General features: G+C 33.5%; 1 protein-coding gene across 2 annotated transcripts; it reads left to right on the plus strand.

The window, feature by feature from the left end:
- Window positions 1-507: 507 nt before the first annotated feature.
- On the plus strand, window positions 508-16,144 carry LOC123715049 (ubiquitin carboxyl-terminal hydrolase 31). 2 transcript variants are annotated; one of them, XM_045669840.1, is made up of 14 exons: window positions 508-927; window positions 1,018-1,206; window positions 2,096-2,230; window positions 2,544-2,678; window positions 3,296-3,399; window positions 4,206-4,326; window positions 5,765-5,912; window positions 6,994-7,140; window positions 7,906-8,090; window positions 9,021-9,127; window positions 9,790-9,921; window positions 11,838-11,933; window positions 12,277-13,151; window positions 13,562-16,144. In XM_045669840.1, the coding sequence occupies exons 1-14, from the start codon at window positions 595-597 to the stop codon at window positions 13,600-13,602; spliced, it is 2,748 nt and encodes a 915-aa protein (XP_045525796.1). In that variant the 5' UTR covers window positions 508-594; the 3' UTR covers window positions 13,603-16,144. The 2 variants fall into 2 exon arrangements, with proteins under 2 accessions (XP_045525796.1, XP_045525797.1); XM_045669841.1 differs by having other exon boundaries at window positions 13,565-16,144.
- The last annotated feature ends 8,019 nt before the right edge of the window (window positions 16,145-24,163 follow it).

The raw sequence follows: 24,163 nt of genomic DNA on the forward strand, positions 1-24,163 counted from the left end.
ACTCTATAAAGTAAAGTACAATTATGAAAACAATGGTGTACGATTATGAGAAAAGAAAATAATATTTAAAAAAAAAAGTTTTTTTATTTCTTACACTCTTTCTTACATAACTTGGACTATATAACTTGTAATTCTACTTTAAATAACACAACGTGGATGGAAGAAGTATCACATGACCGAGATGAATAGGCATCTTTGGAAGACACCTTTTCCCCAAAATTAGAACTAAGAAAAATAATGCATCACAGTAGTATCATTTTCGTGATAGGATAAGATTAATTATTACAATTAGATCATTTTATCGTTTCGACCAATGGTGGCACGTTTTGTTTGGATTTCCCTCTGTTATTTTGCTCTTTTTTATATGATTCTTTATTAATATTAAATATAATATGAGTAAGACTGCTTAGTTGCCATTATACGCAGTCTTGATATAACTTGGCTAGTTTTGTCGAAATACCTTAGCCTGGTTACAGAGTGAATTTAAAAATAACCATGTATCTACCTAGTTAATTAATGTTTTTATCTTTCGTAATTTATAAAGATCATCTTAATGTTAACTAAATGTAAATTTTAGAAGATTTCTATTTTAATATGTCTGTTAGTAACTTATCAACAGTGTTAAAATCATGTTCAGAAAGTGAATTGATAAGTGAAGTTACAGAATCCAATATGACATCAAAACAGGTGGAAGGATCCCGACTTAAACGTACTTTTACCTTGCCTCGCAATCCATTTGGTACTACTAAACCGAGCTCTAGTAAAAATAAAGGCAACGATTCTGACAATAAGCCCTCCAGTGCAAATCCATTGGCCACAACTAATAAAGAAGAGGGTGGCTTAGAAAGGAAGTTATTCAGAAGGCCATCATGGAAGATATTTTTAAACAAAATAGCTCAGCATATGAGTACTGTAAATACTACTGTTGTACGTAGTGTAATTGTTTTTTATATCTGTAATTATTTATCTTAACAGTGTAAGAAATATACAATTATAAGGCTATTTTTGTGTGTGTAGGTAAAATCTGGTCAAGTGGTTAACAGTGACAGAGTGCCATGTAGTGGAGAGCCGCCCTGGCCGCCTGGTACTACTCCTGCAGCTACTGGAATAAAAAACCATGGCAATACTTGTTACATGAATGCAGTCCTTCAGTGTCTCTCTCACACAGATGTTATAGCAGAATATTTCGTACTTGATTTTTATAAGGTAAATGTTGAAAATAGGTTGTAATTGTGGTAATTTATATGTATCTCTAGATTTTTTTAGTGCAAAGTTAATGATATCAAAAAAAATATGATGATCAAATAGAAGTTTGTGTTAAGTTGCACAATGATTTTTCATAGCATAGTATGTCACAAATAAAGGGCATAAGACCATGTTATTGAAATGGTTGAAAACATCATTAAGACTCACCTAGTCTTGAGATATTTGATCACCAAATTTTATAAGAGGTTTTATAAGCTGAGAAGTAAATCAATATTTAACCATAGCAACTATGCCTTGTCGAGTGCTGAGGTGCATGATCACATTCCTGTGTGTATGTGCCAAAAGTGCCAGGATTGTGCTAAAATTATGTCTTGGCATTTTTAGGCATACATGAGTAAAAACCAATGGCACTCAAACAGTTACCATACATTATAATTTGTTGTGATGGTAACCTTGTGATTAATTTAAAGCAAGGTTGAAATATATTATATTTAAATAAAACTCACTTCCTTTGTTATGAGCAAAGCTGTATTGTCAATATACAGTATGACAATTATTATTAAATTGAAAAGTGAAGTGAGTGTAAAGTGAGTGAAAATTTATGGTGTGAAAATTTATCTTATATAAACAAAATGTTCTTATTCTAGTAGCAGAAAAAAACTGTTTAGTTAGTTTATTAAAACCTCACTTTGACTACTTGCACTTAAAGAAATTGATTGCAACCAGATTTCTGCATGCCACCTTACCCCATTTTGAACTAAAGAGACCATACACAAATTATGTAAATTAAAAAGAAAATCTAAAACAGGCATATTAATTTACTTTGGTATACTTTATTTGAGAATGGGAAATATCAACATTAAGTTAAATTATACTAATAATTTTGCAGGTTGATTTGCAAAAGAGGAATAAAATTAACTCAAAAAAGTATGGTACACGCGGAGAGGTGACTGAGCAATTAGCTGCGTTGCTGAAGGCATTGTGGTCTTGTCATTATATACCTGACATGAGTGTAGCATTTAAGGTATAAATTTAATTATAAACATATTATTAACGACAATGACCTGCATACCTTTTTGTATTTTTAAATATAATTAGAATAATGTAAATGACTCATGTGTATTCTAAAAAAATGTAGTTAGTTAGATGTTAATTAGTATTAAATGTGTCAAATTCTCTTGTCTTAATTGTAAAGTGTTTATGAGTAACAATAATTTAAATTACTCATATAATATTTTGATTTGGGCAACCATAATGGATAAATCAGATATGGATTTAATACAATTCTAAAATAACAGACACATATCTACTTTTAAAATGTATCCATTATTTTCCAGGCTGCTGTTGAAAGACACGGTACTCAATATAGAGGAAATAGTCAACATGATGCGCAAGAATTTCTCTTTTGGCTTCTTGATAAAGTTCATGAAGACTTGAATACAGCAACCAAGAAAAAATATAAGACTATTAAAGTAAGTTATAAAAGTTGTGTCATTCCTACAGTTCAACGGCCGTGTATATTGAAAAGTATTTCAAAGGAAACAAATTGTAGATGTAAATGTAATATAATAATATTTTATATAAAATAAACACTCTCATACATGTAAGTTTTATGCGTTTTACCATTTCCTGATCTCTACAGCAAAATTCATCATAATTGTTGCTGTATGTTGCTAAAAGTATGTGTTTATAATTATACTTTTCTAGTATTAAGATCTTATCTTCTGGAGATGATAAAAAAAATATAAGCAAATTTAGTTTAAGACTGTCTGCTTTGACTACCTCCGGGATATGTAACTTCCAATCATCAAAGTTCTTTTATGTTACTATGTACTGTTGAACGTCAGTTTAAAAAAAACCACGCATTTTTTCTCCTATTTGTCAAATTAAGGACGTATAGCGGGTCAGAAGAAGTATCAAAAGCCTGCGCCTTTTGATCTTTAAGTTTTTGATTTATAAGGATATTGTAATAAACAGCAACCATACATTTGCCTAACGAACAATAAGTTAATTTAAGCGACATGTTTCTGATATTTATTATTGTGTTTCAAATTTGAACCTTATGTGTGTGTGATAAATATAATTTTAGAATACGATGGGGAAGTCAGATGAGGTAGTGGCAGCGGAAACGTTGGCTAATCACGCACGTCGGAACAGTTCCTTTGTACAAGCAGTTTTCCAAGCCCAGTACAGGTAATATTCGATTTCATAGTTTGTATAATGAATTTTAATAATAATAAACAAACACATTGTTGCTATTTAAAACGGAAGCTGTTTCCCACACTAGGGACAACCTAATTATTATTATTAGGAATTAAAATCTGAATTTTCCATCCCTTTAACAATGTTAACCAACAAAGAGCAATTCTCTAAATAGTATATTAAAAAATTTTGTTTCGTTAAAAACAATATTTTTTTTAGACTATAAATACACAAGTGTTGATTATAGCAATTTAAAATCCCGTAGTCCGCTTTTGTTTAATAGTTAAAGCGGTAAGGTAACTAATAAGTCAAAAAATATAAAGATAAATATTCAAATGGCTTATGTGATCTATATAAGGGCTTTTTGTTCTGCAACCCAGGACCCCGTGGATACAAAGTGCCCCCAGTCCCCACTGTAAACAATAGGCGATTTTTTTAACTTAAAAATAAATCTGAAATTTAAAAAAATCCAATCATAAGGTTGGGTACGGAGCAGGGAATTCCCCGTCAATTGTTTTTGGTAGGTGTATTTTCTTATGGAGACTTCCCCGTAATAGCCCAAAGCTCCACAAATTTACGATACGCCGATGTATTTTAGTGTCATTTTTTACGAATTCTGATCAAGGTAAGCGCTACTACGTTATGGCCGTATTGTGGCATAAAGGCTTTGCTAACGTTACAAATAATGGGAGAGCTATATAATCAAGTGACTCATTCCATACAAATCCAATTCAGCATTCTGCAAAAAAAAATCTGTCTAGGGCACATCGTTTTTTACTTTATTAAAATAATTTCAGGTCTGCATTGACATGTGCGAAATGCGAGCGAACTTCATGCACCTTCGATCCGTTTCACTGCGTCAGTGTACAACTTCCGACACGACCCGCCACCGTGCAGCCTTCACCACTGCCTGTTAATGTACGTATTAAAACTAAACTGTGTTTAGAAATCTTTCTTATTTGCCTAAGGTTCTTATACGTGGGTAACACTGAAAATGTTTAGAACTGGCCAGTTAGAAACAATGCTAATGAAAACTTTTTTTTGAATTTCAATTTTAGAACTCTTTGTAACCGAATGTACTATATTGCATTCATTAGTCATTTGTTTTTGTGAAATGGCGGCAAATCTGAAACTGTTGTTACACGTGAAAATAAAACGCGAGAAAATCCCATCTCGTGCCACTATTTACAATTGGTTTAACGAGTTTAAGCGTGGACGTAGTAATCTCAATAATGATCCGCGTAAGAGACGTTCTTTAACAGCGACTACTAAAGATAACATCAGTGGTGTGTGACGCATGAGTGTATGAGAGGAAGATAAGAGAGTGACCAATCAGTGACCAAACCAGCAGATACGGGCAAGCCTAGGCATTGGTATGAGTGAAGTTCAAAAAACATTACACGAACATTTAGGCTTCAGGAAGCTTTGTACCAGATGGATTCCCCATACTTTAACCGACAGCCAGAAACACCTACGCATGGACTGGTGAATATTTGACTATGGTAGGTGTCGAGATAATGAGTTATCCGCCATACAGTCCTGACCTGACGCCCTGTTAATTTCATTTATACCCAAGAACTAAAGATAATATTCGAAATAATTCGCTTTACAAACCCTGAAGATGCGGTGAAAACGTACGAAAATGCCATAAAAGAGACCCCTAAGGAAGTATGGGCCCACTTCTTTTCTCAGTGGTTCCATCGAATGCGACGATGCGTAATAAACACGCAAAACAATAAAAGTATTGGCAACTTTCTACATTAAGCCGTTTTTCATTTTCTAAACATTTTAAATGTTTCCTAGGTATAAACTGTTAGTCAAATATAAAACAGTTTCTTACAGAACTTTCACATTGTCGTCCTTTACTCATTCCCAAGGTTTATAATCAACAGAGTTGTAAGTTGCTTATATAACTTGATATATTTGGTGATCAACTGAACAATATTACTAAGGAAAAACTAGCCTTTTTCGAAAGATAGTTATATTGTAAATTTTATTTTAGAATACTTATACATATAGTAAAGTGTATGTAGTAAATGTACTACATTAAGCAGTGTTGGCGTAGTGGCTTCAGTGCGACTATCATCCCTGAAGTTGTAGGTTCGATCCCCGCTGTGCACCAATGGACTTTCTGTCTATGTGCGCATTTAACATTCGCTCGAACGGTGAAGGAAAACATGAAGAAACCGGCTTACCTTAAACCCAAAAAGTCAACGGCACAGGAGGCTGTTCACCTACTTGCCTAGATTGACAAATAATCATGAAACAGATACAGAAATCTGAAGCCCACACCTATAGAGGTACTTTAATAAATAAAATTTTGATTTATTCCGTTCATTTTTTTTGACGTCAACAGGTTGTTTATGTAAACCAACAACCAAGGCAAGTGCGTATCGGAGTAGAACTTGCGCCCACCGCTACAATGGACGAGTTGAGAACTTCGTTACACGGAGACACCGGCATTGACAGGGAGCACATCATACTGGCTGAGATTAATGAGACTGGTAAGGCAACCCGGCAACAAATGTTTTGATACATCATCGCTTTTGATTTCCTTATTTGGTGATTACGTCAACAGTAACTATTCAGTACTGTCTTTTGTTAAAAAAGTTTTTCAACATTAAGAAAAACACTTTTTGAACGGTGGAACGGACCACGCACGTTGAAAAGTACGCGAAACGTGGGAAAAATTTAAAATTTAGAATTATGTAAATAACTATAAGTTTTAATAATAATACATAGCTTAATCCGTTCAAAAAGTGTTTTTCTTAGTAATTATTTTATTATTCTTTTTTTTTCAAGCATAGACAATGTGCGGGCATTGTTAATATATATAATACATTTCAATTTCAATCACGCTTTTCAAAGGACATTATATATATAAATATATATATAATGTCCTTTGAAAAGCGTGGATATATCTCAAAAACTACTGAACCGATGATGATCAAACTTAGACTGTGTTCGAAGTAAAGGATCTCGATATGTCTTAGTATCCGAGAAATTTGAAGGCAAACGTATATATATATATATATATATATATGTATATAAATGAATCCATATTTCCCTTGGTCACGGCATCACGCGTGAACGGCTGTACCGTTTTGGCTAATTATTTTTTTGTTGTGGTTGTTATTGTCAGGAGAATCTTATAAAACAAAAAAAATCTGAAAAGTGCGCGGAAAAATGGAAAATATAAGAATACTCAACCACAATATTATGTAATCCTGACATTTGTTACGATGACAATTTTTTTTAGTGCAAACTTTTTTGATGTAACCTTATGGCGTTTCACATAACATTGACAGTGCGTGCAAATATCATCAAAAAGGACGTAAGAAAAATGAATATCGTTTAATACTTTGCTTTGATCGGAGTTGTTATATTAATAACAATATTCATAGTTAAGACAGGACTTCTATCGGGCCCGCTAGTTACTAATGAAAATTTCAAATACGTACTCGGAAGTCTAAATATAATAAAAAATCTAGTTGCAACAATATTCCTCATTTTTTGAAGTCGGATTTTTATTCTCTTGTAATGTAAATTTTTAGTATACACAGTTGAATTTAACGTTATCTCCAGGTTGGTGTAACGCTCGCAGTGGTTGGGAAGTGGCTGGAATTGACTTCGGAGCCCTTTACTGTATGGAGGCCCCACCGCTCCTGCAAACACCAACTACTCCATATCTCCTCATACTTTGGGTTAATTTATTGGAAGGCGAACGATTTGGTATGTATTACAATAATTATATTTGACATCCGCACATTTATAAGACTTCAATTGTCGTATAATAAATATTTCTTCAGCAGATTTTACAGATATGAACAATTCTTAATAATTATAATTTATCTAAATACCATAATTTCATAGTTTGTTTTTCAATTATCGTAATTGTAATATATGATGTTTATTATTAGTTTTTTCTGAATTAAGAAGTACTAAAAATCGCTATCAAATGTCGAGTCTACTACATTTAGCGACAGTACTTACAGTTTACAATATTGACATTTATTATGACGTTTTTTCTTCTCGAAAATTGCTTTTTATTTAATTTAGAATGTCAATAAATGTTAGTTGATGTGGCTTCGTGAATGGCTTCTTTTCAATACTGTTGAGGAAATAGGTAGGTCTAATACTGTAACTGTCATGACGTTAAACACCTCAGTCTTAGTTTGACTGTATGCCTGTATATGTATAATGATAATTTACGCCTTTGAACCTGGAGACAGTTTATAAGAAATGTTTGTAAAAAGTTCTTTTACAAAAAGGCATACAAATTGGCATTGCGAGAGTTTTAAAATAACTTTTGTTGGGTTAAGTTCGAAAAATTATTTGATATACTGCAAACGTGTTTCAATGGCTATTTGGTTCAACTTTATATTTTGAATAAAAACGCTTTGTTTTTTTATGGAAAACGTATCTAAATGAAATGTATATTATGGAGTTAACTCTAGTTTTGTATATAAATAAAGATATTGGAAATTTGCGTCCCAGGTTCCCCATACGCAATGCAAGTTCCTCGCGAGATTTCATATGAAGATCTTCAAAAGCTGATGTTGAAGGAGATGTGCCAAGTGGTAGCTGAACGGGTGCTGGAAACGGCCCAAGGCACTGATATCTTTAAGGCCAGAATTGCCGAAGCTCATCGGCCAAGGGACCCAGCGTATTTGTTGCCTGAGGTACGGTATACGTACCTATGTGATTAAATTGTTATTTGATTTCATTTGGGCACTATCCTTGCAAGGTGCTGAGAGTTATATCCGATATTATTTGTTTGATTATAAATTGTTGGACATACCACGTTCAAACATACCTTTCTATAACAGCATGCACTACATCGTAAATTGACAAAAATAAAAACGTGTGTGTGCGTACGCGTTACGTACACGCGTGAGAAGTTATACTTCTTTGGCGTAACAGGATAAAACGTTTATAGAAAAAATGACACTAACAATAGAAAAAACGAAAATGTTGACTATAGCTAACTTCAGGGTGTCGGTTTTTTGTGACGGTTTGGTGTACGCGCGGATCGTAAAAATGTACTTTCATCATTTTTAGTAATGCGTCAAAAAATAACTTTAAAAATACAGTTAAACTACCTTAAACCTTGTAGCTCAGTTTTAAAACGCAGTTAAACGCAATATCCAATATTTCCGCTTTTAGCCCAATAAAATGTGCGTAAATGTTAAAATTCTACATGGTTTTCTATATTTAGGCTAGATGTGAAATTACAGGCTGGCAAAAAAGTCCAGAAATATTCACTCGTAAAAAAAACGGACTATAACTTGTAAAAAAGAGCAGTGTTGGCCTAGTGGCTTCAGCGTGCGACTCTCATCCTTGAGGTCGTAGGTTTGATCCCCGGGTGTGCACAAATGGATTTTCTTTCTATGTGCGCATTTAACATTAGCTCGAACGGTGAAGCAAAACATCGTGAGGAAACCGGCTTGCCTTAGACTGACCCAGAAGGCTGATCACCTACTTGCCTATTCGATTAACAAATGATCATGAAACAGATACAAAAATCTGTGGCCCAGACCTAAAATGTTGTAGCGCCATTGCTTATTATTATAACTTGTAAAATAACATAAAGTTTACTATATTTCTAACAGTTGCCACACCCATTGTTTGCGCTGGACGTGGAACAGGCGCTCTGCGCTCATGACAAGTATCCACATCTGAGGCTGGAACTACTATGGGACCCCGTACATAGAGACAGGTATTTAACCACCTAAATTAATGTACGTCTTAAAGTCTTGAATATCTTATTAACAATATGTTTATGATCCAAATCGTTATTTTTGAGCAGTGCCTAGTGGCTTCAACGTGCGACTCGTACCTGAGGTCGTAAGTTCGATCCTCGGCTATGCACCAATGGATTTTCTTTCTATGTGCTCATTTAACACTCGCTCGAACGGTGAAGGAAAACATCGTGAGGAAACCGGCTTGCCGTAAAACCAAAAAGTCGACGGCGTGCGTCAGGCACAGAAGGCCGATCACCTACTTGCCTATTAGATCAACAAATGATCATAAAACAGATACAGAGATCTGAATAAATCCCCAGCGAGTGTTTGAATAATATTTTATCCCAATGTCCCAAACATGTGGTATAAATAAAATATCAATGTGATGGCTCCAAAACCGCCGCAGAATTGGTCAAAATTTTTATGTGTTGGCTAAAAATAATAATGAAAACTTCTTGGTGATACAACCTTCGTGGTAGTGACTAGTGGCCAGTACAATATTCCCATAGCTTTTTGCCATGTATTTTTTTTTAAATTTCCATATTCAGAATAATGAATTTATTATGTATATATATGTATCGTTTTTAAATGTATATTTCTGTAGTAGAATAATTTTAAGTGATTGTTTTAATCGTAGTATAATACGCGAGTGGGGTGAAGCGTGTGAGGTGCACGTGTCGGCAGCAGGGGCGGCCGCTCCTTTGACGTTACACGCCTGTCTTGCTCATTACACGAGGGCGGAACATCTCGCCCAGGAGGATGCTTGGAGGTAATTTAAGTTGTAAATCTGTCGAATTCATCATCAGACCAAACTAAATCAGCTATTGATAAATGGTAAAAAAGTTAACTGGCAATTGACTTAAAATTTTCGATTATTGGTGTTAAATCGAATAATATTAACTTTAGGAAGAGTTCGGACGTAGTATTGTCTTTTGTTAACATAGCTTTTACAAATTAAGAAAAACACTTTGTGAACGGATTGAAACTATGTATTATTATTAAAAACTTATAATTATTTACATAATTTTAATTTTTTTCCGACGTTGAGAGGACACCGTGAGTCATTTTTTTGCAAAAACCCGTCATCTTTTAGTCGATATCAACTTCGGGGCAATAAATACAGATAAAACAACTTTCTCTGCAGCTGTGATACTATTGACAATTAACACCTTTTGTCTTCAGTCACCGTGACCACGCACGCTGTAAAGCACGCGAAACGTGTGTGTCGTTATTAAGACACGTTTTCTAGAACGATAATCACACTTAAATCTGATTTCATGCACTGTCAATTCATTTTTTTCTGTATGCGTTCTTAATATTTGCATAATCCTTTTCTGTAAGATTAAAACCAGTATATTATTATTTAAAGGATGTGGTTAGCCCATTTTATATCCTGCTCGGCGGCATTTCCAGACACCGTAAGCAGTATAATTTTCTCACATAGTAAATTCCTTAGTACATAGCCAGGGTTCGAATACCGATTTTTTTTCTCATCGCAAGCACAGCAACTAGGCGAAAATGCTTAAAATATAGTTTTGAGCTAACTTCGTGATCAGCCTCCTGTGCCTGACACACGCCGTTAACTTTTTGGGTCTAAGACAAGATGGTATCCTCACGATGTTTTACTTCACCGTTCGAACCAATGTTAAATGCGCACATAGAAAGAAAGTCCATTGGTGCACAGCCGAAGATTGAACCTACGACCTTAAGGATGAGAGTCGCAAGCTAAGGCCACTAGGCCCACACTGCTCACATATATAAAAAATAAATCAGTGGCGGTAAACCACTTTAGGCCTTAGATTTCTGAAACTGTTTCATGATAATTTTTCAATCCAATAGGCAAGTAGGTGGTCTGCCACATATCGGTTTCCTCGCGATATTTTCCATCTCCGTGCGAACCAATGTTAAATATGCCCATAGAAGGAAAGTCTATTGGTGCACAGCCGGGGATCGAACCTACGACCTCAGTAAAGAGAGTCGCACATTGATCACATACATACTTACTCTCAATAATTTATATTTGCCTAATTTATTGCTCGCGATTTGGTTTCTAATAAATCCGGTTATCAAGACAGAAAGTCCTAATTAAAAATGCTAATGAAATACAGATAACAACCTTTAATGTTATGTCGCAATGAAAGCTAGGTCTAGACTGAATTGTGATTTTATTAGATACATTTTATAGATATCTGTACCTTACATGGTCTGAGCTAGATGAACGCGTTATGAAATTGGAACGTGCGTAATCATTTACACTTTACGTTCCTAGCATTTTGTTTGAATAGGTGTTGCTTTTGAGTTATTTAAATATTAATATAGAGGTAGTAATTAGTATAAGTATGGTAGGAATTTCTAATTATTCAATTTTTTATTACGGTGTAGGCAAGACTGGATAAGGATAACGATTGGATTTTAATTAAAATTAACGTAATCTTATTTAACCAGCAAATTAGAGAATAAGCATGGTTTTTTATTACAAATAATCAGTGTATGTTTGTTGATCTGTTCTTTGATTTTCTATACCTTATTAAAATATGTAAGAGACTAAAATGCCAATGTTAAAAGAAGAAAGGAAAAATGGATAATGATGTTCATTCTCAGTCCTAGGGATACAGGGACAAGGGCAGGCAGGTGAGGCGTTGGGATGACATTACACAGAAGATTAATAATTGACTAATGTTCTAGGTGTCCTCAATGCCAAAGATACATGCCGGTTGTCAAGACGCTCGGTCTATGGTCTCTTCCTGATATCCTTGTTATACATTTGAAAAGATTTCGACAGTGAGTATAGTTTAAAATCAATATGAATGTATAAAAACGTTAAGTGAATTAAACTTATACGCTACACGCAGCGTTGAATGTTTGTTCATTTACTTGTAAAAAATCAGTTACGTAAAATTAGTTTTAATGTCATTTATATCTATACGTACTATTTATTAAGAAGTTTGAAATACAATTTAAATATAAAAAAGTCTTTGTTAATAACAGACACACTGCTCCTGGTTGGTACGTATATTCATGATCCTTCTGGTTGCTTACTAGCATGGATTATCATATTAGATAGGCAATACCAATGTTGGTGACATACTTAGGCTGTACGTATAATATTTACTGTTTGTTATAGACAGGCTAAGGGTCGGACCAGTACGAAATTAACAACAATGGTAGAGTTTCCCCTAAACGACTTTGATATGACCCCACACCTGGTCCGAAGAAATACAACAAATGTAGAATCACCTGGTAACTCTCGATCTCCAAGGCGGAGACACTCCAAGACAATCCAAAATCCACAAGACAACATTTACGATCTGTATGCCATATGTTACCACCACGGAGACGACTTAGAAACGGGACATTACACGGCAGCTTGCAAGAACCCATACGACAATCACTGGTACAAGTTTGACGACTCCCGAGTGACGGCCGTGGATGATGAAAACGCTTACAGCGAACTAGTCAACAACTCCGCTTACATGCTCTTCTATAGGCGAAAGAAGGCGAACGTCATTCACTCCTGTTCCACAGAAGATAAGGAGCATTGGGCGCTGCGTATGCCCAGGTACAAACCGATCGAGACGCTCAACGAAGTATCAGAAATCGATAAGAACGAATCGGACGTAGAAGAGAAGAGCGTAGACACGTCCACGACCAGTTCACCCGCGAAGCAAGTGATACAGTCGCCGACGCTTCAACGGCCGCTTATAGTGGAAGGAAACGATAGCGATTACGAAAACGAACATACGGAGACGTATATACACAAGGACGTGCACGTTAATCCTAAAATGACGCCCGTGGATTTGCGAAGACCAAAATCTGTGGATATCCCTTCTAGGTCCAGTGTGTCCCCGTCGAATAATAGAAGCTTTGAAAATTCCCCCTTAGTCGCGAGTATAAATGAGGTGGAATATCCGACAACGGAAGACCTGATGTTGTCTATGTTCCAAGAGTCGAAATATATTGTACCGAGGCATCATATTAATGGGGAATCTCATAGAACAGGTTGGTAAATGAGTCTTAATTTAATTTAAAAAGATATTAATATAACAGCGGGCAAAGAGGCATGAAGCTCACCTGATTTTAAGTGTTCTGCCACCCATGGACTCTTACATTGCCAGAAGGCTCGCACGTGCATTGCCGGCCTTTTAAGAATTGGTACGCTCCTTTCATGAGTCGAATTGGTTCAAAAAAAAAATACTCAAAAAAAGATTGTCTTTTTAAATAACATTTTTAGCAGGAGAAATTGTTTAAGTGTACTAAAATTTAACCAGCGACCATGTTCACTCTATTTTCTATAATTTGAAGATTAACTAACATATATTTTGTTTTCTGTTTATAAGCTGTTTAAGGCTATTATACATTTCGCTTTCATTTAATAATTTTGATGTATAAATACTTGATAATATTTTTAGCAGAAAAGCCATCTGTATGGACAACGAGAATATCTACGTGAGACCAGGTGAGCGGATTCCACTCACAAATTAGTTTACATTTGGCCTTAGATCTGGTAACTTGTAGTTGACATTGACGCCACAATTCGCTTTAAACCATAGATATAAAATGGACTAAGAACACTTGATACTAAGCGATTTTTAAGTGTTCCTTACACTTAAAAGTTTATCTTTATGCTGTAACTGATAAAGCTTGCATTTGCTGGCCCACAAGGCAGCTAAGGCGTATGTCGTAAAATTCAGTGGTGCTAATTCTGTATAATTCTCATCTAAAAAATCATAATATTACTTCTTTTTACTATAAGAGATTAACGGCCTTTTATAGCGTAGACTAAAGTTGGTTATTGTTCTCTTTATATGATAACAAAATCGTAATCGTTAATCGTTTTAAATAAAGCATATACAAAACTGGTATGAAGCAGACTTTCTTCTAATAAATTTATTCGAACTGTTCAGTCTATTATTATATCTATGTAGTAAACAAGACAATCGGCATGTGCAACAGAAGACGCTGTACGAGGTATTTATAATCAATAAATTAGGATTGCCAATAGCGATAGTATTTTTCTACATCGAGGCGTTACCTAAGCATGGCAACTCTGCACGACTGAAAAGTGAAAAATTGTAAACTCATTACAGAGTACGAGCTTCCTTAAGTCATTTCAAATAACTTGTATTTAAAGTTTTATCTCGAGCCTAATATATTGCTTAGCTGCATACACGGTATCGAATATCAGTTGTTATTACAAGTCGTAGTTCGTAATCGTTTATCTACAGCCTATAATGATATCCTTTTTTTCTTCAAAATTCATTTCGGATATTTAAAATTTACTTTATTAACAAAAATATATTAATGAAATAATTAAATATTGCCTAAGTTTTCTGGTCCCAGTCGAGACGTCAATACAGTGTGTGCAGCGCATAGATGTATAATATAAACAGCATAAACTTGTAATTACTTTAGGTAATACTGTGCCTTCGTTCTAGAGAAGTTGTGATTTTAAATATTTAACACCTAAATCGAAGATTAGACATTGATAAGCTATTTGCAGAAACAATGTATATACCGTGGCCTTTTATAGTTTTGGTATTGGATTATGTAATGTATGTGATCTTAAATGAAATTGGCGAACCGCACTTGAATCGGTACATAAGTTATCTGACTTGGTATCTAGCTATAATTTTTTATATCAACAATGCAATGCTTAAAGGCAATTTAAAAGTCTACAAACTTGGCCCACAATTTGGCTATATATCATTGTTATAACCCGTATAAGGGCATCCTCATAACCTAAGCTGGTTTTACTTTATGTTTCGATATACGCTATAGTTTTCGTTTACTCGAAACTTCAAACTTCGGTAACGGTAATGATATCATCGCATCGCTAATTTCGTTCAAGACTACAATTGACGATTGGTTCATGGTTTTGTATATACGAAACGCAGGTAAATGTGTGAAATGTGATTTTTTAATATAAATTTTATTAAAAATTGATTTTTATAAAAGACAATCGAGTTAAGGGTAATTGTAATGTCTCCACTGCAATTTATTATTTTGTCTACGTTTAGCTTTATAGACAATTTACTACACGTTATGTAGGACGCTATAAAGCTTAAACTAATATCAGTTTAACTAGTCTAACTACAATATTATTGTCACTTAACATGACTGAAGTAGTAATGAAGGTACTAAAAAAATCTTTTCTGTTGTACCCTCTTTCGATATTTTGTGTCGATGCTAAAGTTTTTCACACAAAAATAATTTTTAAATAGTATTTAAAGTAAATTAAATTTAAGGATAATTATTACGTAATGTGGACGTGTAGTGACAATCGTATTGTTAAGACTTAAATTTTATAGTAACCCTGCAGCTTTATGTTTTTTTAAACAATCAAGAAGGCTCTCAATTTAGTGTTAGTGATAAACGACCAATCAAACTCATATTTATTAACTAATATACAGCTGTATACTCGAAATTATAGGATTTTGTAGAAGTTAAATCTCAGGTTACCTTATAATGGAAATGTACTGGACAAGATGTTTGCAAAGTTCGTTTAGATTGACGAACTCCAACAACTGGTTCATCAGCTCCATGAATTTAAGCAGACGGTAGTACTACGTACAATATTTATGATAGGTATGCAGTGCCTCTTTTGATGCGGGAAACTAACACAAATTGGTGAAATAATTGGACCGAACACCTTGTCCAGTAAAATATGATGGTTTCCCTTTCATACTACGGATTATAAAAAAAACTGTACTAATTTTATTAGCTACACATAGTTAATAAGTTATAATAAAAGAGTTTAAATAATAGTGAAATTGTGTATCTAATAAATTATAATAACCAAATGGTGACATGGTTGTCTGTTAACTTGACAATTGACATCTATTAAAATAAATCCGTTGTGTGTGAGTGAAACGTTACTATATAATATAAGATGTGGTCGGTTTATCTCAATTGTATTAAGTTCGTTGTTTTAATTTAAAAATGTTTATTTTTTATCTTTATCACGTTATGTTTAAATAAAAGTGTTATGTGCACCATTTATAGTTTAATTTTTTACTGATCCTTCATTTTTAAGAATTTTAGGGAGGTAAAGACGAAAATGTTCCTCCCCCACACGTGCATTATGGCGCTCCATAGTCCGTACAAGTGTACGTTAAGCGAGATAACTAGAGTATTGCCGTTTGTTATTGTTTCGTATAAATAATATGAAACACATAATTTTCAGTAATTAAGTAATTAATTCGACCTTACAATATGTCATCTCAGGTCATTTTAGAAAGGTTTTAAAAAGTATGACGTCGTATTGACGCAAATGCGAAAACAAGAAAAAAACAACGTAAACCGTACCTTAATCTCCCCTACTTATGAAATTATTACAAGGTTTCTTGCAAAGGGTTAGGCATTCTTTAACTTTACTGTTTGCTAACATGAATTTATGTATAGATAATTATCCCATTTATACAACTGGCAATAAACTTATTGTATAAAACAGAAAACTTGACCTGATACCCTAAACTAGATGGCTGCCAAATTTTATTTCATATACAAAAACTGTAAATAAATAAAAAAATAATAATAAAGTAATGCCTCATCAAAGACTAAACCTAAATTACTTAATAATATATTGTACATGCATTGTCCAAGACAAGATTAATTTAACAGACTCAATATCGGGCTGACTCATCCCGTTGATTAAAAGTTTAAATGGATTTAGACAACACAGAGTTATGGAGGTGATGTTTGAGGTTAGAGCCTAATGTTATCTCCCGCCTTTAATTTGGACCCGGAAATTAAACATAAATGCTATATATAGCGTAACTCATGTAGTTAACTAAGCGTATAATCTTAAATTCTAATTAATGTTTCTTAACCAAAATACTTTGTTCGTAATTATTTTTGTTAGTCTGATTTGTAGCCGATAGTGGCGCCTGAAGGTGAAATTCCATTGGTAAAGTGACTGCAACTTCCGTTTATTGCACAAAGTTGACTAGCTCAAAACAAAAGCTTAGACAGCTTCGTCAAATAAAACGTTTTTTATTAGTAAAAGATTCCTACCAAGGAAACTTATTAGAATAGATGTTATAAACATTAAAATAACAATATTATAAATACTATTACGACGATGATATTAAGATAGTGAGCGGTGAGTCCAGGAATAACGCGAAGAAACCTCAGTGCCACGCTATACGCCGCGTGCGATACGGAGGCAGATGAAAATATCATAGATATACTGGACTGAAATATCATAGATATATGACAACGACGCAATAATAATTTTAAATGTTCCTGAACGGGCCACGGCAGTTTTTCAAAATTTTCCAAATTGATGCAACTTTTATATAATCTGTTGGTAAATAAATCAATAACTAATATTGTGATACAATTCAATAACGTCCGTATGTACACGTCAGTATAAAAACCAAGCGTCTAAATGTACATTAACTGTCAATTCAACTCATCAAATTAACTTAAAAATCAACGTACGGGCGAGAAGAACTGGCATTAACTCGCATTCACTCTATTAAATCGTCAATGTTTTCTTTGTCTTTAACAAAATTATTGTATGCATCTACAGCGTGATGTTTATACCGATAATCATTCCTTATTCAAGTATTATCCATTAAATTTAGTTATGTAACCTTACATTAGTTCAGTTAAATATATATTTATATTTGAGTAATAAGTAATTTGTTAAACGATCGTCACACTTGAAGCCAATATGAGCCCTTTACTTTTTACCAAACTTATAAATCGTATTTTAAGATTCTCGTTTCCGATAATGTCCAATAACATAAGTGTCATTTAGATTTATGAACCCTCAGATAAGCCAAGTTTGTTTTTGTTAGCGTCGCAACTCCTCAACCCTTAGTTTTGTGTTAATTATAAGCTAATATTTTGTCAGTCGTTACCCAGCTTCAAACAAAGAGTTTTATTTAAACAACTCCATACAACAACCGCTACCGAACATAACTCGTGCAAGAATATTTTTACGTAGTCTTTCTCTACCTGAATTAAAATGTATTTTAACTGAACTGACTTTGGTAATGCGTAATTGTATAAATAAATGTTTAGTAACATAAAACAACTTCAAGCTAGTTGTTAAAACTGGCCGTACAAGTTCTTTCTCCAGGTGAAGGTTGCAGCTTGTAAATATCCTTTGAATTTGTATGCAAAGTTGTCCGACATGACGTGGGCAATATTTCTAATATTTGTCTCAGATTTGATGCAAACACTGGCACCCTTTTGTACCCTGAATCACTTCGCATTGACATCATAAGTGTCCCTGTAGATTTGAAGTAGTCTTGGACACTATGGTCAAAAGAGTGCAGGTCGTTTTTCTCGCCACGACATCATACGGCGCTCTCATAGCTCCGTCAATGTTCCACCAATTTTGGAGCCAGCAGGCCTCGCTACAGACGAAGCCAAACGGCCGGATGGGATGTTTTTGAACCCTTGGATGATGGATGGCATTGGTATGGGATGCTACTTGTGTGGACACTCACCGTCTCACCTCCCTTGGACAAGCCAAAATTCTCGAGCGCCTTCTTATTTATTGATTATTTATGATTTTTTTTGTTAAGTATAGTAAACAGTAGTGTCTAGTAATAAAAAAAACCGCAGAATTATAAAAGATTAGCGGTCCTGTACACACGTCTTAAATAAAACAAATTTATCTAATGGTAATTCTAAACCATTGTCGAATCTACTGGAATATACAAATATTCATCAAAATCGGTAAAATAATCTTATCTTTCGATATTATCTTTATATACATTAAACCACATTACACGATAAAACCGCAATAGGAAGCAATACAATTTAACGAATGCTTAATACGCAATCAAGCGCTTGTATCCTTTTCAAATAACGTGAAAGGAGATACCTCTTGATTTTCATAACGTAATTAATAGGACGTTTTATATGAAATCTAATTTTCGTTATATAAACATAATTTAGAACTACTGAGTAACCTAACATGCAATACATAAAAATGTAAAAGTGGTACAAGCCTTATTAACATAATTATTCTAATGTTATGTTATTACATAAAATAAATAAATAAACGTAGCAGCGGTTAAGAGGTCGAAATTATCTCTTAAAAACTTAGACAAAGCGTCGCAGATATATTAATTAATAGCGGACCTGACAGACGTTGTCCTGTCTTAACTATGAATATTAATTTCGAATTGGTATAATAACTAAGAAATATATGATAAACATGAATTTTCAAGATTAATTCCACAAACAATTAGCAACTGTAATTATTTCATATGTATTTCATCAATATAATAACTCCGATCGAAGCATTTATTTCCATCACGCATTCTGTCAATGTTATGTCAAACGCCATAAGGCTAACATGAAAAAAGCTTGAGTTGTAAAACGTAGTATTCTTAAATTTTCTAATATTCCGCCCAATGTTCTTATGTTTTTCTTCATAAGAACCTTCTCCTAATAATAAATAAAACACAAGAAAAAATAATAAGCGAAATCGGTCCAGCCGTTCACGAAAGAAATAACATCGCGAAGCCAATCAAATTAAAAATAAGTACTAATGATCTATAGCTCTCACATTTTTTGACTATTCAATTTGGTCGGGTTCGCGATATTATCGCTTGTTGTGTTTCGGAACGCGACATTGCTTAGACAACAGTGAGTGCTTGTAATTTAATATGAACTTTATTGCTATTCAATAAAGTTCAAATTGACTCTTCATTTTATTTACAAAACGTTTGTATGGGAAAAAGAAAAGGGCTGTTTTAGGGTTTTTTCGGAAATTATTCGAATTTTTCTCGCCGTAAAAACCATCCTAAGACTTCAACGAACATTTTAAAAAAAGAATTGGTACAATTGGTCCAGGCGTTGTAGAGCGTATGCGCTTACCAACACATTTTGCGATTCATTTTTATATTATAGATACGTCCTATTAACTTCTAGTAGGCGCCAAAGTACTACCTCTATGTTAAAGTAAATGCTCTATTACAGAAATAGAACATATTTAATTGAGCAGAGGTTAACTTCTGAATTGTTCCCATTTTATAATAGTTCGTACTACTAACTTACTAGTATGTCTTCTAATTACATATATATCTATATCTATAGAAAATCAGTAGCTTCCTAATTAAGAACTGATGCGGACAACATTTGGTGGACAAGTGCAGTAAGGAGATGTAAATGTATTTATTCGGGCAGCATTGAGGCACTGGGCCAGGAAAACTTAAATTTAGGAGTGCTTATCGATTTATTTTAATAAAACTTTCGAATCTTACTTTGACAAGAAAAATATACGTTGTAGTTTGCAAATATTTTATAGTGTAGACAATTGTCATTTTGAATACGTGTTCCTTTTAAATTAATAGACAAAATGGTCAAAAGCCAAGGTTTTAAATTTAGAAGAATATCTTTTCAATAGAAACATTTGTTAATACGGATTTCTTATTTGCAACGCACCAATTGTTAGGCATCGCTTTAAGACGAGAAGTCAGAATAAAAAGTATAATACTTTTTGAATATACCAAGCATTAAAATTTATGAGCGTTATCTCTTATACTGTAACTCATGAAATTTGTTTTTTAATTAAATTTCGTATGCACCTTGCGATTGCACCTTGATTGCAACTAATAAAAGTTTTAATTTAAAAGATTTTATGCAACGTATATTATACAGGCTTTGTGGGTTTCCAAATGCTATCGTAGTACAAGTGTAATCAGAACCGTAAGGTATCGTTTTTAGACTTGCCTAATACGTGGCCCTTCACTCTTTGTACTACATTTCTGCGTCTGTATATTTGTATGTGTAAGGTGTTTGTTAAAAATATACCTACATATTGCTTTTTTCATTCTATGCCTTATAATGGCTTAATTATGTAAAATAAAATAAATGAGTAATGGATAATTATAAAAAGAACAATAAATATGTAGTCTAATATATATTATGACTGACATAAAACGTAAACTAAATCTTAACGAATTAAATAACTAATCTTATATAGATTAAGGTGCACTAAAGCGCAGCATACAAAGCTACAGGTGTGTCAGAGATTGACGGAATGATGTATGATAGGAAAGAAAAGAATAGACAAAATAAAAATTACAGCAACTAAGGTAACAGATGTTACAATAAAAATAAATGAACTAAAGTGGAAATGGAATGACAAAAGGAACAGAAAAGTGGAGCAAAAAAATACTATTTGGTGCCCAAGGTACAGCAAACGAAAATGAGGAAGACGACTTAGAAGGTGCATAGACCAGCAGCAACATCAGGTGGTACAGAGAGTGACACAGGCAAAGGAATGGCGGGTTTTGGAAGAGGTCTTTACCAAAACAGGGCACACAGATATCTAAATGAAGATTCACATAGAAACGTGTTTAAATGTTAAAGTATTATTGGCTATTACTATTATTGTTAAATCTTTACATTAACTGAAATTAATAGTCAAGGATAATTCTTGGACTATCCTATCAAAACTTTTTATGCGAAAATTTTCATCACATTAATACATTATTTTCCTATTACCATATAGATTGTACACCTTATTTAAGATTCTCAAAGCCTTTACAAAGTTAGAAAAAATTTAATAAAAAAATAAAAAAATTGGAATATAAGATACAGGTATCACTTATTCTACGTCATTAAATTTGAATCGGTAGACATCAAAGGCAAAGAAGACAGAGGGTGTAGGCCGGGAGAAAAAGGCCGGTGTCCAAACTCACGGTACTGTTTCAAAACAGCAAATCATCATACAAAATGACTATGGCAAAAAAACACTTATTTTAAAGCAAATACCGCAAATTGTTTAGAGTAGCCTGTCTAGCACTAGTTCCGGGCCCTTTTATTAAGTACATAATAGTTAACTTTATAGTTAGCCTTTTTACACAGCTTTTCTTTAATACAATTTTAGTTTCACAAGATTCAAGAATGTCAAATACACGACAATCACCAAGGTAGGGAAAAAAACTTTTATTCCCTACCCTCAACATATAACAACAATTGTTTCGTCGGTTGTCAACAATCACAACTCATAAATAATTATGTTACACATGCGCTTACGATTTTTTTAAATTAGTTATACGTTCTAAATACTGTTCTGCATAAAATTATACAAGGAAATATGACATCACAAATTTTACACACACCAATTACATTAGATTTTTTTAAAATTAAACAAGCAACCACAAATTAAAAAAAAACAAAAAGTAATAATTTCTATTTATTAACCTTTCCCAATTATTAATCCTTTATTTTATGTCTTTGACAAGATTCAATGTAGAAAAAGTATTTTTGTAATAAATAATTAATATGCATAATACGCGTGTGTAACGAAAAAATAGTCAGTTTAACGTGGCCTCGCTATTCCCGTGCTATTTTATAAGGCATACTGTACGCAATATATGAGTCGTAATGATTTTGTAACTTTAAAATGAAAGTCAAAAATATAAGGGCAGAAACATTATAGCGCGTTTAACCTCGAGGCTATTTTCAGGTTTAGTTATGTTCGTTTAATGCATATGTCGGAGACAACTATCTTAATTAGCCGTTCAATTAATAGCCTAGCCGTTTAAATAGTGGTCTAAAAGATGTTCAGCCAGTTGATCAAACAGCTAGGCTAAATGACTTGGATAAATGACGTTTCATTACTTGCCTAGCCTGTTGACTATTAATTTAAATTTAATTCCACTTTTTGCCACTCTGAAACTACAAAAGAAACTCTTCAAACTGTCAATATGGCGCAAACCTTGATGGTGTTGTCCAAAGTTTCATGAAAAACAGCTAGTTTATTAAATGTTGTAATAAACGCTACGTGTGTATATCTTTTAGGCCGTTAGTTAAACGGCGCCGTTTAGGTAAAAAGCTAGGCTGTTAATTGAATGGCTAATTAAGCTAGTTGTCTGCGACAAATGCATTAAACAAACACACCTCAAAATACCCTCGAGGTCAAACACGCTATAATAATTCTGCCCTTATATTTTTGACTTTCAATTTACAAAATCAATAAAATAATTATGCGTCTTATTGCACTGTTGTGTAATTGCTTGTACCTGGATATTGCGTTAATCAGAGCTATTTCTACCAGAACTATAACATTTTACTGGTTCATCCTCAGGAATGGCCCTTAACGTGTATTGTTAATTTTTTATTCGCATGATCAGTTCAGATGTTTTTCGAGATCAAATGCCTAGAACATCCTCCCTTTTTAATGTCATTTTGAAATTCGATCGAAAGTCTTCTGATACACCAAGCTTCTATCTCGTATCTTTTAGTTAATTTTTGATTGAACTTAATTAAAATTAAAAATTCGTGCCGCGTTTTTTAGTTCTGGGTCCCAGATGTCTGTATCTGTTTCATGATCAATGATCATTTGTTAATAAACTGATTAGCCTCCTGTGCCTGACGCATGCTTCACTTCGAGCAAATCTTAAATGCGAAGATATACAGAAAGTTCATTGGTGCCCAGGGATCGAACCTACGATCTCAGGGATGAGAGTCACACGCTGAACTAAGCCAACACTACTCAAGTTTATTTTATTTTTCATTAAAATTTAAAATATAATTCTGACATGCAAACACGAGATCGCCAAGTAATTATTACATTTATAACAATGAAATGTAAACAAAATGGTCAAGGCTGATATTCACACTGTTTTAAATAGCTGCAAATTCAGTAATTTGAACGAACTCAGTTCCGGGAATGGTTGCAGTACATTTTTATTACCTACAGACTGGCAGACTGCCTTGATTCTTAAAAATAAAAACTTTGTTTAGATTCTAAACAAGTTTTATACGATTGTCTTTACAAAAATAATACCGTCTTACCTAGCTTTTACACATTAAGAAAACACTTTTTAAACGGATTGAAGCTATGTATTATTGTTATAAACTTATAATTATTTATATAACTTTTTTCCGACGTTTGTTTTCCGTTTCGTTTACCACACTCGCTGTACATAGCTTCAATCCGTTTAAAAAGTGTTTTCTTAAAAATAATACCTACAAATTTATATTAATTATGTACGTTGGTTCTCTCAGCAATGATGTTGCCGACGAGCTTGCAG

Source organism: Pieris brassicae, chromosome 10, assembly GCF_905147105.1.
Source record: "Pieris brassicae chromosome 10, ilPieBrab1.1, whole genome shotgun sequence".
Classification (NCBI taxonomy): Eukaryota; Metazoa; Arthropoda; class Insecta; order Lepidoptera; family Pieridae; genus Pieris; species Pieris brassicae.

Bases quoted from the DNA above. Each gene is read 5' to 3' on its own strand.
- LOC123715049 (XM_045669840.1), top strand. From the start codon at position 595: ATGTCTGTTAGTAACTTATCAACAGTGTTAAAATCATGTTCAGAAAGT. The intron at 5,913-6,993 runs GTAAGGCAACCC...CGTTATCTCCAG, and splicing joins GGCTGAGATTAATGAGACTG to GTTGGTGTAACGCTCGCAGT. The intron at 8,091-9,020 runs GTACGGTATACG...TATTTCTAACAG, and splicing joins CAGCGTATTTGTTGCCTGAG to TTGCCACACCCATTGTTTGC.